The sequence below is a fragment of the Acanthochromis polyacanthus genome, chromosome 16 (assembly GCF_021347895.1).
Source record: "Acanthochromis polyacanthus isolate Apoly-LR-REF ecotype Palm Island chromosome 16, KAUST_Apoly_ChrSc, whole genome shotgun sequence".
In the NCBI taxonomy this organism is placed as follows: Eukaryota; Metazoa; Chordata; class Actinopteri; family Pomacentridae; genus Acanthochromis; species Acanthochromis polyacanthus.
The window spans coordinates 4,102,731-4,120,518 of record NC_067128.1 but is presented as its reverse complement, the minus strand read 5'-3'; the positions used below and the strand labels follow the sequence as shown (position 1 = coordinate 4,120,518).

General features: G+C 41.7%; 1 protein-coding gene across 1 annotated transcript; it reads right to left on the bottom strand.

The window, feature by feature from the left end:
- Positions 1 to 5,564: 5,564 nt before the first annotated feature.
- tbx18 (T-box transcription factor 18) lies at positions 5,565 to 15,483 on the bottom strand. Its single transcript, XM_022195171.2, is given in 9 exon segments — positions 5,565 to 6,957; positions 6,960 to 7,277; positions 8,837 to 8,931; positions 10,210 to 10,274; positions 11,116 to 11,283; positions 11,737 to 11,908; positions 13,019 to 13,120; positions 13,548 to 13,713; positions 15,004 to 15,483. Coding segments are annotated over 9 exon segments (1,617 nt in total). The 5' UTR covers positions 15,314 to 15,483; the 3' UTR covers positions 5,565 to 6,736.
- Positions 15,484 to 17,788: the final 2,305 nt, after the last annotated feature.

The following is a 17,788-nucleotide window of genomic DNA, read 5'->3' as shown; positions in this document are numbered from 1 at the left end:
AAGATGATACATTTAACACTTTAATGTGTACTACTGTGAGTTTCATTGTGATGACACATTCAAATAGCTGCCAACAAACAAATAAGCTCACAAAGGGTCACAGCAGGTCACAGGCTAAATCTGGTTCTGTGCACATCCACCTCATTTTCACTTTGTAGATGCAAAGATGCATGTCAAAATGAATTCAGAGATATTCTAAGGAATATTGATTGTGATGCCAGACATAAAATATTTTTCTACTCTACAAATATGGGGATCAAATTTAGAGATGTTGGATTTTCAATTTAGTATAAATCTTCTTATCCAATCATAACTGTTTAAAACAAGTTGTTAAAGTGTATAAAAACCAAACATTTATGCATGTTGGATCACAAGTTTACTACTGAGTAAAACAGGCAGACTTTTTATTTTCACTTCACAGTTTAACAGTGACAATGATGAGATTGATTTCTAGTGTTATTAGCCGATAAAAAGCAAGAATGGATAAAACATGTGACAAGAAATTTGTAGGTGTTTCAGATTTAAGAATCCATATCTTCACTGACTGCAAACTGGAGCTGAGACATAACTGGAAATTTAAACCCATCCAGTCAGTGATTTTTATGTAAAGTGTCTTTGAGTGTTTTGAAAAGCGCTATACAAATAAAATGTATTATTATTTATTTTGTTATTAGTGTAGCACTTTGGTTCAGAACCAACCCAGTAACAAAAAAGATGTAATAGCCGTGTTGGTCCACAATGCAAAAATGTATTAATTTCATGAAGAAAAAAGAAATGCTGTAAAATTAAGAGATGCCAGCGTGTTTTTTTTAAGGGCAGTTCTTTAAGTTGGTCATTATCAACATGGTAAACAACTGGGGCTTGTGATCATGATCTTTTCCTCAACATAACCAAGTATTTTAGAGTCTAAACTCAACTAAATAGTTCTGTGGCATGAATAAAAGCAAATAGTAACTGGAAACGACAGTAAAACACATTTCAGCGGTTGTATTTCAGCCCAAATCATGAAATTTTCCTGAATGTGAGCAACTTAACAAAATGCTGTTGTAGCAAAAACAAAACCAAACAGCAACTGAAAAAACCCACAAAACCATTCACTCTGTTGGGTAGAAGTCCTGTAACTTAGAGCTGCAATCTTTTGCAGGCGTAGTTGCTTTTTTCAAGTGTAAAGCGAAAAAAAAACTTGTAAATTGCATGAAGTGGACACAGACCACTACAAAAGAACAGATTTACAGCATTCATTGTTGAACTTGTGCATTTTTGCCCCGACCAGCGTTGCTATTAAACATTTTGGTGTGAGACTGTGTTGAATATTGGTATGAATACTCATGTTCAGCAAGATATTTTCTCGTTTAATTCTTTAATTTTTTAGATTTCTGTTGCCAAAATCGACAACTCGATTCACATGAGTATACGGTTGGACTGGCAGAGAATGTGTTGGAAAGTGTTGGCTTCAGAAAGATGAAATCTGAGTAGAACTTTCTCTGATGAACGTTCCGATCTGATCCTTCCAGATCATGCCTCAGTTTCCCCATATATTGAGGTACTAGTCTGCCTGATGTGTAGAGATGATCCCTCCAGCCATCAGAATTCACTTAAAGATTATTAATTGCACTCACATTCATATGGAGAAGCCAACGGGTTGGTTTAATTGGTAATTCAATATTTGTGCACATTTGACCTCTGATGTTTAACTACAAACTCCCGAGCTACTGATGAAGAGACCAAAACCTGCTACAGCCCAGATTGAAACACACTGCTCCCTCGTCTTCCCTCCCTCCTCCTCCGTCCTCCCCCTGCCCTCGGCACAGGAGGGGAGGACATGACGTGACAGATCTGTCACGTCGGCACCTGGTCGTACGCAAGTGTTAATGTCCCCACCTCAGCCGAGAATCACTGGACCGCCGACACCATGCAGGAGTGTGTCTGTGTGAATCTGTGAGTGTGTCTGAGACATTCCGCAGCTTTAAACCCATTTTACGTTTCCTCTCCAAATCAGAAATTTAGAAAAGCTGTCGAGGTAGAAGGAGATTTATTCTGGATCTTGTACTTTAAATGTTTCCGTCTGCGTGCGTCCCTGCTTGCATGATAATGATGCACCAGACAGGGTTTCCGTCCGCTGTCACTCAGAAGCAACAAGCCAATCATTCCTAGGTTCTAAAATAAGCTCTCCTCCCCCCTTTTCTCTCCCCCCTCACATGTGCTCCTCTCGTCAGGACCTCTCACCTTCAGAGTGACAGGAGACAACTGAGGGGGGACAGAAGAGCTGAGGAGGAAATGGGTGACAGCGGGGAAGAGAGTCAGCGAACTGTGGAAGGTGAAAAATCAGAGGAAAAGTTTGGGTGAATCAGTTGTAAGTTGTAGAACAAGATCAGCCGATTTACCATCCAGTTAACAGCTAGCTATTTTGTGCTGCGTGTTGTGCAGTCCTGGGAAATGTAATTTTAGGTTTGCCACAGAAAAAAAAATCACCTGCACCTTAAAAATGTAGAGATTACAGTTTCATACCTTTCGGTGTCTTCATAGTGAGGATTTAAACTAAGGAGTTTGGCTAATGTGGTTGTTGGCCCCATTATTGTTGCTTTGATTAGTTTGTAATAAATTATTGAGCTCCGTAGACTCCTACAAATGCATTTAAGTCCATAAGTATATGGAAAATTGACAGTTATTTTTTTCTCGTGATGCCACCAGTCATTTAGAAATTAAGCATTCAAGATGTCCTTAAGGTACAGACTTTTCGCTTTAATTTAAAAGGTTTAAAGTCCCCCACAAGTTATTGAATAAACCACTAAAAAAACACCTCTCTGCATCAAAGTTAAATATTTAATTTCCTGCCTTAAAATGGCTTAGATGTAACTCTAGACAGCTGCTTCCTCGAGCACACCAGCTCACTTAAGAATCTTCAGTCAAACTACTCGATGCTACACAACGGCAAGTTGTAATATTCGAAAAAGTGCAGCTAGTTGTGTTTGTAGTAACCGATTCTGAAGAAGAATTCAGGTACAGAAGTGCAGGCGGAAAAGATTGTTTCTTTAGATTTTATGAAAACCTGAAAGTTTGAAACTGTGCTTTTAAGATTGGGACACTGCAGTGTCAGGGTGGAAAGTCTTATTTTGCTCATAATGTGTCTTCCAGCGCATTAAAAGATGCCATTCGAACATGTTAACACAATAAAACACTTGATTTTCACTAGACAAAAATTAACTATTGAAGAAATTACAGCCATTTTTTTTACATGGTTCTGCAATTTCAAAAGGCTCAGAAGTAATCGGACAGTTGACTGATGAGCAGTTTTACAGTCAGGTGTGGCCTGTTTACTTATTTCATGACAACGTAAGGAGATTAAAAACTCTGGAGTGTTCTCTAAATATTAATTCAAGTGAAAATGGCTATCATTAGGCCTATCAGCGAGATACCTGAAACTTTAGGAGGAGCACAATCAACATTTTCTGAAAAAGAAAGAATGTACTGAAACACCACAGAAGACAAGTAAAGTGGATGGTGGTAGAATTCCTCCCTTGGTGATAAAAAGCCTCTGCACAACAGTTAGCCAGGTCAAGAATAGGAAGTTCTGTAGGCATATCATCGTCAGAGTATAGAACCAAGAGACGCCTTCATGGATATAAGTTCTGACCTCAAGATGCAAACCACTGGTGACACTCAAGAACACAAAAGCCAGATTAGACTTTGCTAGAAAACATGTAAAAAAAAAAAAAAAAAAAAAGGCCTAGTCATTCCTGGAACAAGATTCTGTGGACTAAGATGAACTCGTAGGAGAATAATGGGAAGAAAAGAGAACCACATCATCTGTCAGCCATGCTGGAGGGAATGTTACGGCGTGGTGGACATGAATGGCTGCCAGTGGAGCTGGGCACTGGTGTTTATTAATGATGTGACTACTGATAAAAATAGTAGGATGACTTGTGAGGTGTGCTTCTACTCAGATTCAGTCAAATACCTTAAACTGATAGGGTAGTGCTTCACAGTATAGACCCAAAACATACCGCAAAAGCAACCCAAGAGGTCAAGAAACCTTAAGACAATTGAGCTGCCTATCATGTACTGCAGACAATAATGAGAGCAGAAAGACTAGCGACTGCAGTAAAGGCCTGAAAAACATCTCGAGATAGAAAACTCAGGATTTGCAGTTGATATTTCTTAATAATTCCCAATTATAGTAGTGCATAATTGTGTTAGTGTATCCTCAATTTCTTCTGAACATGTGAAAATAGCAGAACTATATCAAAAATGTCTGTAATTCATACATATTTTATGTATTTTTTTGTTAAACTCCGTGGTTTAAAGCAGAAAGTTCTGCTTTATTTCCAAGCAGAAACAAAAAGACTTGCCTCCTCTACATCCCCACTTTGTTTCCTGTCCTGAGTGCGTAGTGAAAGTTCGAGTTAGTGCAGACAAGCAAAGCGTTTTCCCCATCGTACGGTTTCCTAATCATGTCTGGACTCTTTTTAGTTGTAGTTTTGAGAAGCATTTTATTGCATAGTTGTGCACCAGCAGGCTCAGAGACAGTTTCATCCCCCAGGCCATAAGACTTTTAAACTCCAAATAACCTGAACATTTGCACAACCCACCTCATTTGCACTTTTTATACTTTATCTTGATTGTTGTGTGTTCTTTTTTTGCACTGTTGTTGGGAAAGAGAGACGCAAGCATTTCACTGCCAGCAATTGCTTCATGTAATTTCTAGCATGTGACAATAAAACTCTTGAATCTTGAATCTTGAATCTTAAAAATACACGACGCAGGATCCAGGTTCCATGTTTTCATCCAGCTGCTGAAGTTTCACATGTCATCTTTTATATTCCCTTCATGTTTTTGTAGCTTTACTATTGACAAAGCCTCTTTACGACCAAGTATCATAATAGCTGCAGTGTGTAGTTCTCGCCTTGTTTTCATTGTAAAAGTCAATTTTGGGGTACGAGGTGCAGAAGAATCCGGAGATTTCTGTGTGTTTTGTCTTCTTGGACTCTCTGTTTGTTCAGGTGTTAAAATAGGTTAAATGAACAAATGTACACTGATGCAAAGAACTCAGTGAAAATCTTGGCTTTCAGCACAGCGCTCTGAGTGTGCATCTATGTCTGTGTGTGGGAGGGAGGGGTGTCAATTCTCATGGATCTACATGAACTTTGAGACTGTGAGGTCACACACTTGCTGACAACTCAACCACCTGTTGCCACACACACACACACACACACACACACACACACACACACACACACACACACACACACACACACACACACACACACACACACACACACACACACACACACACACACACACAAATGCTCACACTCATATATCCACGCTCTCACACCCACATCCACATTTTCCTGCACACCCTCTCTCGTGTGACCAGCCCCTTCTGCAGACTTTTAGGTCTTTGCGCGATAAAGACGACGTGTTATTTGTATGTGCATGTGTGAATGCATTTGTCTGGAAGTTTCTCACTGGTCTCCGGGGCGTTTTCCAACTTTCTGGCATCTCAAGTCTGTGCAGCAACCAAAGCCACTGACAGCTTTATCACACAAACACGACACTCACAGTTACTTATACATGAGCTCAAGTATTCTTTTCTCATGGAAATACTGTATTGTGATTGCTTTCATAAAAATAAAAAAAGAAATTCTCACACCCACACTCTCACACATACACTGAATTACATTACAGAACCAGTTAAATTAGTAAGATATTGATTACATTCAAACACATGAATACATATATTTATTTGGCTCGATAAAGGTCACAGAAAATGTTAATGTCCTCCGGCCAAAAAGGGCTTCGCTGATAATAGTTTGTTTTGCAAAACAGAGAAAAAGCTTTTCGGTCAAGTTCAGGGTAATAGACCGCTACGTACCTGACCCAGTCTAAAGAGCAGAAGCAGGTGCATTGGGGTTTTTAAGTGCGAAGGGTCACACAGCCCTTTATATACACATCTCTTCTCCCGCCCCCCTCCCCCCCACCGCTATATACAGAGTCATTGTCACACAAGGAAAAGTGTTCTTCAGCCTGACGTCCAAACAGCTGCATCAAGTAAACGTCGGTCAAAGCGGAGTATCAGTTCGTCAGCCGTCACTCTCCCACAGCTTTGACCTCATCGGTCCACCAGAATATCTCCGGAGGTCTCTGGAGGCCATGATGTCATCTCGTTAATATGCGCCAGGCTCTAGATGTTGTGTGTTTTCATAAGTCGGAGTGGTGAAAAGGCCCTGCCTGTAGTGCATATCGCTGGGAGTGCATGATCAGGCATGTAATGAGAAAAGGTTTACGAGTTTAAAAGTAGTGTTTGGTAGCTCCGTCCAAAGTCGGCAACATCGTGGAGGCGATGTAAAATGCTGTGTGAGGATCATAGTTACTGCTTCGGGGCCTCCTGCCAAAGGGGTTGAAGTGCTCGCTTTGATAGTCTGGGCCAGCCCAGTGTCAGCCCAGTCCGAATTCAGTTCCAGTTGAGTCAGTGGGTTACATCGTTTTTACTTTACTCCTCATCCATTGTTCCTTTACTGAACATTGCAGCTGCACACGCATGTCGTAGAAAACATGCTCGAAAGATGAGAAATATTCCCTTCAGGTACAGCTCATGTGTTCACAGAACCAATGACTTGATTTCACTCCTTTCTGTTTGTCCACAGTTCAACACGTGGATAATTAATTCATAGAACGCTCTGAACCAAAAGCAACTCATTCCAGGGTGTCGTTTTACTTTTAGTGAGAGTCAAATTCAGCCCATGTGGGCAGTGACCTGTGAGGCCCCACCTCCCGGCTGGCTACCGGCCAGTCCTAAAGTCCGAGAGTCGAACAAGAAGCCTTGCTGTCCTCCGCTGAGCACGCCCAGACTGTCCGTTAGAGTCCCACTGGGAGACGAGCCAAGGAAGGGGCTCTGGTGATTGGCAGTGGCAGCGGCGGCCATCTTATCGGGGCTGGCAGCAAGGCGTGGCGAGGGGGGAATGTGTAACCGTACAGGCTGTAGGGCGGCGTGTGGAGGCGAAGACCGGCGTAACCCTGCGGGGTGGGGTTGGATAGATAGCCGAGCTGAGAGGCAGGGAGCGGCAGGGAGCAGAACGCTTCGCCTTCGTACGCGGACGAACCTCTGGGAGGAGGGAAGGGCTCTGGGGGGTTGCCGTAGCGGTGGAGGGGGTGCGTTGGTCGGCTGCAGGTGTAGTCAGGCGGGCTGAGAGGGCAAACCTGGAAAGGTGAGGAGCACGGGGACGTGGAGAGCAGGTGAGGTGATGGTCCGATCCCTCCATGAGCTCCCGGGACTCCTACAGAACAAGAGGCAGCAAAACAGAAAAGTGACACAAATACCTTAAATAATGAACAGCACTAGATGTGTCAATCTAACAAGCTGGATTTGAATCTCTGGTAGTACCCTGACATGGCATGATGTCTGTAATGGATATTATTGCAGCACCTCTTCTCAAAATCATTGATAACCCAAATATCTTAAATAATGAACAGAATGAGATGCATTAATCTAACAAGCTGGATTTGTATTGGTCTCCTCAGGTAGCAGTCTGACATAACATGACTGATCCATATTATAGAGAATGTATTATGCACTTGTACAGGTATGGAATTTTCAGTTTTGGGTCTAGCAGAATGTTTGCACGCTCTACAGTTCAAAAAACGAATAAGTTTTGCCATACTGCACATTGCTGCAGCACTTTCTTTTTAAATCTATCTGAAATACTCTTTTTTAACTCCTGTCTTTTTGTAGCACCAGTCTGCTCTGATTTGTCAACAAAAGTGAGGTAGCTTTGGCTACAAACTGTAATTCCAGGTATGTGAGTGAATATAGGCAGAAAGATGCAATTCCTACAGAAAAAAATTTAAAGGGGAAACATTCTTTGTTTGAGGCCCAAACTAACTAATAGGCCAGCGTTATGTGAATGTTACATAATGACATAGATAAGTAACGCAAGAAAAGCCTGGACTTCCACAGAGGTGGTTCAGGCTGGGAAGGACCTCCTTTTTTGTTTGGACTTTGTATGTTTACAGACCTTTTATATGCATATTGAGTTTTTATGCTAAGTGATACCTTACATAGATACTCAATACTGAATATGTGCTGAAGTGAGGCACTTGAATCTCTTTCAGGAAATTTTGATGAAAGAATTATCTATGTTTATAGATGAGACGCTGTAGCCGTGGAAATAACTGTCTCTCAGAAGCAAAAGAAAAACTGTCATGACATTTTAACAAAACACCTCCTGTTTGAAGTTTTAGGAAACATTGTCCACAATCCTTCCCTAATCTTGACCAAACAGATTGCTAGCCCAAACTTAACAACACCTTGCTGTCGTTATGGGCGTCTAAGTCATGGAAGGTACTGATAAACTGCAGATGAGGTGGCAAATTAAAGGAAAAACCAACATAAAGCGTCTTAGTAAGGTGTTGGGTCACTGTGTGCTGCCAGAACAGCTTCAAAGCACCTTGGCATTGATTCTCCAAGTCTCTGGAGCTCAGCTGGAGGGATGAACACCATTCTTACAAAAGAGATTTCCCCATTTGGTGTTTGGATAATAGTGGTGGAGAGCGTTGTCCAACATGTTGCTCCAAAACCTCCCATAAGTGGTTAGTTGGGTTAAGATCAGGTCACTTAGAGGAATCCTTCAGTGACAGAAGGTGCTCTATGGATGGGGTCATTGATTTTGTTTTCAAGGATCACTCAGAAAAACTATACAATGATTTGCAGCAATTGGACTCAAACCATGCCAACAAAATTCGGCCGCCAGCACGACAGAGCCACTGGATTGCCTCGCTGTAGGGGTCAAGGGTTTGGTTTTTCCAGCAGATTTTGTATCCTGATAGTTATCTTTACCTTGCTTGGCCATGCCAGGGATGTCCTCAAACGTGAGCGTTCGCAGGGATGGACGCCAGAATGCGTACGACTCGACCAAAGCTTCCAAACCCATCCTGCAGAAATGACACACGGACATCAGCACGACTCACAAACCAACACAAAACCCAACATTCGGAGCTGAAACGTTCTGCTTTTTCTACAGCTGCAGCCTCGCTCAGCTCAGCACCACATTACGCCGAGCACCTGACGGCCATCTTAGTCGCCTGTGGGGCCTCTCTCTTGCCGTCTCCATGGAGACCGCAGGTAATGAGGGGCATAAACGCCACGTTGCTATTGGCTGCTGCCGGTCGGGTGCTCGGAGGTAATTGCTTTCACACGACTTTTACGGGCGAATCAGGACGAAGGAGCAGGAAGCCGCAGCAACGATTTATGAGGTGGGACTCCCCCCTCCACCTTCACCCACCCAATCCGAGCCTCCCTCCTCCTCAAGGTGGGGCAGAGGGGTTTGCTGTGGCGGGGTAATGCGAGTGCTCTGTTACCCCTCGTTAGCGTGAGGATAAAAGTCCTCCCCCCGCGGGGTTGTAGCCACGGTGATAATTTAGACAAGCTGCCCGGAGCGGTCCTGTGTGCACGGAGGCAGCCTATCAGAGCAGAAGTTTATTTAGCAAACTGCTTAACTCTTCCTGTAATATTTAAGGGGAGTGTTTTTTTTTCAGCCTTCCTGAGTTTAACTTTTATGGGGTCTGCTGTCAAGGTCTCTGGGTTATCCAGTTTGCCGTTCTCTACCTTCCTGCCCTCTCTTGAATGCTCTGTCTCACACATTCGCCCTGCTTCCCTGTTCTCTCCCCTCCTCTCTAATGATTTCTGCGAGGCCTCAGGGGAGTGGCTGTTTGGAGACTGTTGGAGTTTTACTGCTGTGTTGTTTTAATGCTGTGTTTATGTATGTTTAGAAATGTGTTTATACAGATTTTTCTCCAGGACACTCTTGACTTTTATTATTTTGCTGTTGATGTTTATGTTCCCGAGGCTGGCTGGAATCTGACGCTCCATTTAGGTTTGCAGCCCCAAGTTGACTTTTTTTTTTTCCTCTCACGGTCTTGTGCCTGTAACTGTAGGAATTAATTTGCCTTTAAAGTTAGCACGTTTAAATGAAAATGCATCACCAGCTCGTCGTAATAATACCCGTCTTTTCTGCCATTTAGGGGAGCTTTAATAGGAGGCTGTTGCACTTTTTTTCCATTCTAAAGAAATAAATAAATACATAGTTTTGCTCCCAATGAAATCCGACTGAAATAGCAGCGACAAAAACCACAACTAAGCCAGAATCTAATGCAGCCCTACCCCTAATGCACCAGATAATGTGAAAATCTCTGTGGTTAAAATGAACTCACCGGTTTCTGCCAGAGTCTCTGAAGCCTTTGGCAAATGGGTTCCTGTCAATTTTCAGCCTTGTAATCTGAAAAAGCAAAAATAAGACTCTAATTATTTCCAAAAATTCAGTTATTACAAAATCCACCATAACATATATTGTATAATTGAGGATTTTCCCAGCCAGAGTAATATCCTTCTCTGTAATCTTTCACTCAGATCTTTAAATAAATGCTTTTGTGTGCTCAGTTAGCTGTTTGTGCACATGCCTACTTGTATACTTCCTTGCACATGTATGTGAATTTGTGAGGCTGTAATGTCTGTGGGGCTCTGCTCAGGTTGTGGGTGGTGTTTAAGGCCCAGCTCTGTGACCCGCATCCAGAGGGACTTTTATAGGCATCGCCACCATGTTCTGACTGCAGCCATCATGCGCTGTGGGCCAGCCAACCTCAGCTAACATCTACTTCAAAGCTCACGTTGAATGCTCGAGTGCAAAAATCCAGAAAAAAAACAGCAACTTTTCCTCACTGAAGATCCTCAGGCAGTGTAAGACAAAACAAGTTGAGCGAGTAGCACCATCATCTCCTAAAAATCTCTTCTAAAAAACACTTTCTAGGAAAATTTGACTGCTTTTTTCCCTGCCTTTTTGTTTTGCAAAACACACACACTCACAGAGAAATCTGCCCTTAAATGCAGTCCAGACCAAGACATAAAAATTTTACGATACAGAAATTAAAATAGTTTCTTTTTTTCTTTCAGCCTTGTAGCTTAAAGAAACTCCACAATCTTTTTTGTTAATCTGTATCAATCATCACAATTTTGCACCCGCAATCTCTACAAAACACTCCATGTCCCTGCAGCAGAACACAGTGGAAATGTGGCTGTATGAGTGTTGGTTTTAAAGAGAAAAGGTGGTTGAGCTGTGCTACCTGTTGGTTCTGATAAGCTGTGACGGTGGTGAACACAGTCTCGGGGAAGGAGAAAGTGTGGGTTCCTTCCCCAGCAGGGATGGCTCTCACTGGGGATAACTCCTCGCCACACTCCTTCCGGATCACATGGACCCTCGGCTGGTACTTGTGCATGGAGTGAAGAATGATCTGAGCAGGGAGGGAGAAAATGATTGAAGTTTAGAATGCAAAACAACAGTTTCATGTTGCTAATGACTATTAAATATGATTATGGGGGAAATTAACATGTGGTTTGCACCTGCACACATAGAAAGATGCACAGAAATGCACTAATTTACAGACTGAATTACAGTTTGTAACAATGCAGCTCAACAAACATGTTTATATTAAGCTGTATTTGTAACAGAGATGCATGAAAATTAGATTGCAGGATTTGACTATCTTGTAAATGTGAGTTTTTAATTATAGTACCTGCAGTGATTTTTAAAGGATGCTGCAGAATTATCCAAAAAAATATAAACTCTTAAATTATTATCATATTAGAATAAAGATGAAGTAAATTGGCCACAATAATGCAAGTATATATGGAGCACAAATATGTGTTATAATAATATATTGGGTATGCTATGTGATGCTGCTTACATGTCCCTGGTCGTCCAGCTCGTTGTTGGTCAGTTTGAGTTTGTCGAAGCTCACCACCTGACGCATCCACGTCTCTCCTGAAGCCGGGGAGTCCGGGTGGATGTACACTCTGGGCGGCACAGGGGAGTCCGCATTCCCCGCCACCATCCACTTAGAGCTGTGATACACGTATCTACACAGCACACCCACATAAAATGGCAAATGAGCACAATGTACACATTTTACGCAACCATTTCAGCTGGTACAGCCTGTAACTTTACGCACAGCAGCGGGGAGGAAGGACTGACTGCTTTACTTTTGGTTTGTGGCGCAGATGAGTAATAATCAGAGGAAATGTGAGGCCTTTTATAAAAACTCAAACTAGCTCTGGTTACTTCAAAGTCATTTACATAAATTGTGATTATTATTCAAGTCAAACTGTGATCTGATTGTGCGTTTTGGCATTTTGGAGAAAATATATTAATTAATAAACACCACAAAATCCTGTATATTTTATTTATTTGTGCAAGATTTTATGCATAGATGTCCAGTTCAATTTTAGCAGACCTGAAGCAGTTATTCAGAGTTTATTCTCCGCTTTAAACGATGTGATTGCATGTGGGAGGCAAGAACCTCCTCTGTTTAAAGGTGCATTTATCACCTTCTGGTAAACGTTTGGGTGCATTTAAAACCTGCAAATTTAACACGCTTTCTCCTCCTCAAACTTTTTAAATCCACCGCAGGAACACAGACAGTCTAGTGCTCCAGGTTGTCACTCATCGCTCCAAGGCGCCGCTAAAAAAGTGTTTTCACATATAAACGAGTTTAAAAATGACAGGCCTACAGTGCACCAGCACGCACGGACTTGGCTGCGCAGCAACACGCTGTTTTTCTCCTGCGTTCTAACGACGTTTGTTGGTTTGACCCCGCAGGGTGGAGAGGTTAAGGCGTCCAAAAGGCCCTTTCCAAAAGGGATGACAAAACCGCCGTGACAAAACACCGGTGCCAAGCAGCCATTTGTGGACAGTAAGCTGGGGTTTGGACAATTGAAAAATCTCGGGGTTTGTTTCAGAAAACTGCGTAGATGGAGTCTAAATTAGGACTCATGTTAACGAAAATGACTGCACTGTTCCCGTTTCTATATGGGACCTGCGTGAGAGGAAGCAGATATGTTCACTTTGATGCTCATATCACGATTTGTTATGGTATTTAGACTTCAGTAAGGCACTTAAAGATGAAAATTTTCGCATGAATTTTGTGCCATATATTGCGTAAAATTGTGTGCGTAACTCGTGCGTCTTACCTGTATCGTTTGTTGTCCACGGGGATTATATCCATGGCGATGTAATACTGCTGATGTGGGTCCAAACCCGTGATCTTGACGCGCATGGCAGGGAACATCCGCCTGACAGGAAAACCAAATAAATCTGCTGCACTGAAGCTTTCAAGTAAATCCTCTGTTCACTCTGCACTCATTCTAACCCAAACTATAAGAGTGATAATAATAGGAAAATTATTTTTTTTATCATCATCATGTAAATAGACTAAAATTAGCAGCTTAAATAAAGCGATAACACAACAGAAAATGTCCTGTTAGGAATTATAGCTCCATGCGTAATTATTTTATTATAAAAATATCTCGAAGTTGCTTCATAAATATCTCACCCTAATTACCAAACTTGTTATTTAGTGAGCTGTATTTCACATTTATGCATTTTTATATAAAAAGTCATAGATGTTTCTTTAATCCCAACAGCCAAATATTATTTCTTCTGCCATTTTTTTTCATCCTCGACTTTCATGCATCCATTCAAATATGTCCTCCGTCTCACCGTCCGGCCTTCGTGATGATCATCTCGGTGCCGATCTCGTGGAACCGTTTCCACAGGTCTGATCCCTGCAGGTCCACCCGGGTCTCCTCCCCGGCTCCTCCGGTCACCGGCGCCGCGCACAGAGCCGTGGGCTGCGGGCTCTCCAGCAGCGCGTCGTCGCTCTCAGCTGCTCCGGGACGAGGCGAGATTGACACGTTTTTGTTTTGGAATGGCACTCAGGTAAAATATTATTCACTCTGCACGGTGTTTCATCTTCTGTTTATGTGTTGTGACTCGTGGAAAAGACTAAAATGTGAATGTAGTTGAAGCAGAATAACATGACAGCAGGTTTTATGAGAGTGAATTTTGCATTTATTATTATTAAGCCACCTATGTTACTGCTATTCCAGTAGCTTTTGCTGTGAAGGAAATATCACTAATTTTACTGCAAGTAAAATAAATGGCCTTTAATAAACTGCTTGTACCTACTGCATAAAAACTATAATATTCTACACATTTGTGTCTCTAAAAATGAATGCAACTCTCTATTAATTAGTGAATTTGCAGATAAGAAACGTCAAGTTTACTGCAATTATTTCTGAGTTTCGGTTGAACTCCCAGCAGCATGTGGAGCCTATAATGATCCCCATTATTACACTTGAGTTTTAAATCTATTTTACCATCCAGGATACGTTCAGATTGCGCCCTAACTGCAGTGTTTATGCGTCTCACCGCTGTTGTTATTTGCGCTATTCAACCCCAGGCCTCCCCAAGTGGTGGAAATTTATGGACACCAGACGTGGGCCTAACGAGCCCGACTAACACAGCTCTGCAGCCATTTTTTAAGAAAAAGAAAAAAGAACTTTGCAGCAGATTTCAGTTCGTCAGGGGCCAGTCGCTTTATGCTCTCTGCAGACCTCTCGGTATCCTTTCCGTGGCAGTTTCCCTCCTGCCTTTATACGCTGCTAATTGGCGTGTTTATGATTGCAACACAACTCATAAAGCCTCTCACATTAGTCACACTCACACCACTCATATTTACTAGACCAGGCCAGTGATATGATATCACATTCCCACTGTGGGGCTCTGGCATTGTTTGGCTTTACAATCTGCATTTTTAAATATTTTTGCATCTTATTTACTGATTTTTATGCAGAAGACAGAATGCATAAATCTGATGGAAAAGGAAAAATCTGCTTCTAAAGGAAAGTATCTGCAATTAGGAGGAAAGAGATTTTGTTTTCTCTTTAAAATACAGCAAAAGAGTGGCAAATGTGCAGCCTGTGGTGAAAAAATAATAATTTGCAGTAGCCATAACTTTTAAAGTCAAATCAGACATGTTTTACTAATTTAAAAATATATCAGTAATCTGGCATCTGAGGAACCATTTTATATGCAAGTAAATGCTTCATTTTAGTTCTAATTATTGGTGTTCGTGTTGTGTTTTTTGGAGGTTTTCTCTGTGTTTTCTACTTACGGGATCCGTCACTTGCACACTCCGCCTCGCTGCCCCGGTCGCTCGTGCACGCTCTGTCGGCCCGCAGCCCCGGACTCCCGGTTAGATCAGACACGTCAGTCCCGTCCTCGTACCCGGGAGACACGGCATCCTCCCCGGTCGTCCTGCGTCGTTTTTCCGCCCCGATCAGCGCCTCCACCGAGAACGCGTGCGCCTTCACGCTCAGTGCGCACGGAGACCTCCGCTTCTCTGCCATGTCTGTCTCGGAGCGAGATGAAGGGAGCAGGAAAAGTTCAAACCCCACGCAGAGAGAAGAAGAAGAAAAGAGCATCCACGCCGGACAGTCCCGTGGTAGCAGAGGAGTTTGTCCGTCCTGGAGACAGAAGAGACGAGCTGGAACAGAGCCTCCGTTGTCCGGAGGAGCCGTGCGGACTTTTGGAGAGTGTCAACAACCGAGCTTAGAGGAGAAGCCGGAGAGAGGGACCTGTCAATCAGGGCGCGCAGAGCAACCAATCACGAGTGATCTCGGCCCCCCGGAACCGTCCTCCGGTCCCGCCCGCTGAGGGGGCCGCTCGTGCCGCCTTATGTGGTCAAAGTGGAGCCGGTGAATGAATCATGTCTTCAGGCGGAGCAGCGAGAGGAGCGTCTCTCTGGGGGACATTGCGCGCATTTTCACACACCGGCACGACATGCTCCTCATATCTGGACATTAGAGCCTCCAGCCTGGGGCCTCCACCGGAGAAACACGCGTTAGAACGTGGAAGAATTACCTCAAAACGTTCCTGTATTGACGATTATTTAAATTTATTTAGTTGGGCTGCTGCTACAAAATGGATAGAAAAGTCATTCTGCATTTTTTATTAGAATTTTGCGCAGCATTTTAAAGTAGGTTTATGAAATGTTCGCATAATGTTGTCGTGCAATATATCAAATAAACAGCAATACTAAATCAATCAATAAAATAATAATAATAATAATAATTAAAAATCGCTTCTTACAACAAAACCTCTGCTCCATGACAATACAAGCTGCATTTCTGAAACATTTTTAAAGTGCACGTTGACATAAATACGTGCAGTTTTCATGAACACAACAAACTCATTCAGTCCTTTTTCTCTGCAACTTAAATGTGCAGCCAAAAAACAGCTAAAATGAAAAAATAAACCACTGCACGACTCACAGTATCTATTTTATCAACAAATGCATTAAGAAATATAAACTTTATGACACAGTTGGTATAAATACATGAAATGTTTCTCTTTATTTGTAAGAGTGTGAATTTATTTAAGATACTGATCATGATCTATAGGACCACCTGCTTTTTCTATTTAATATTTTGGTGCGTAAATGAAACCAGAAGCTGTCGGTCATGTTCCAAAGTCACACTGGAGTCTCGTGAGAATAAAAACGTGTGATTGAGACGCAGGTACCAGTGAAAGCACCACAGCAGGGATTTAAAATAAAAGCAGATGAGCTGAGTTGGGAGATGAGCTGGATTTTCTTCTTCGTGCACGTTTGGAAATAACCTCACACACTCTGAAAGCTGCGTAAAGAGCGTGTGGTCGAACTGGGAGCTGTGTGGTGGGTTTGGAGCTGCTTATAAATAAACAGGGCGTGTGTGTGCGTGATTTGCATATTAATTGCCCCATTTATGGCCCTAATTAACCCGTTAATGAGTTAATTCCACTCATTGAGGTTTCGGTGCGGTTTGTGGATCTGATGTTTGATTCTTCTCTTCATGGTTTGGTTCTTTTCCGATTTGTTTTCTCCGGTAGAATCACCGTGAAGCTCGAGGCCTCTGCAGGATCCTTTCTGAAATAAACTTCACGTCGTTTATTGGCACAAATTCAGAGTCAATGATTGGACGTCCAGCAGAAGCTCCGTGTCCAGATCCACGACGTTTAGATCAAACGCTGCCTCTGGGAATTTAAAAACGGTGCCATTTTAGGTCATTTTGTTTTAATTATATAGATGAAATACATTTAAATAGATTTTTTGTTTTTAAAACAGACTTTAGTTTCGATCCAGCATGAGAGAAGAGAGAACAGTCTGACTTAGTTTGTGCGTAAAAATGCACTCTTAGCTGTAAAACGTTTGATCTTGCAATTAAAAAATAGCTAATTAACAGGAAACATTAATTATTCTTTATTAAATTCAAATGAATAGTGTTTTACAATCTAACACTGCTTCAAATAATATTTTATCCAATTTATTCTTTGCATATTATGACAACAGATAGCAGATTTTGTTCGTTTTAACTGGTTATTATGATTTTTGGTCTATATTGCTGTTAAATTAAATAATAGAGCCTCAGAACAGGATACACGTAATTTATACTAAGTTTTGACTGATTGATTTATCGTTATTTTTATGGGCAAAACATTACATGCAAATAAAATGATGCATTTTAGTCAGTGGAGTTATTGATAATAATGATAGCCATAATGTCGTGAAATTTTATACATGCATGTCACATTTTATTATTGATATTTCATGAAACACAAAAAATGTTAAAAATTAAACGTTAAAAAATAATAAAATTGCAACAATTTGGATAAGTGTTTTGAAATAATGAAGGTTTTAGACCAGATCAGTGTAAATATGTGAAATCTTCGTAATTAAACGAGCCTGCACTAAATCAGCAACCAGATTTCAGCAAGAAAAGCGTTTTTACTATTTTAAATATGTGAAAAATAAAAATCATTGGTATATATTTGTCGTTTTTGTCAATATTTATTACTGCGCAGTGATTTAACAGTAAAGATCAATAAATCATCTGCTGCTTCTTCATTATTAAACTTCCACA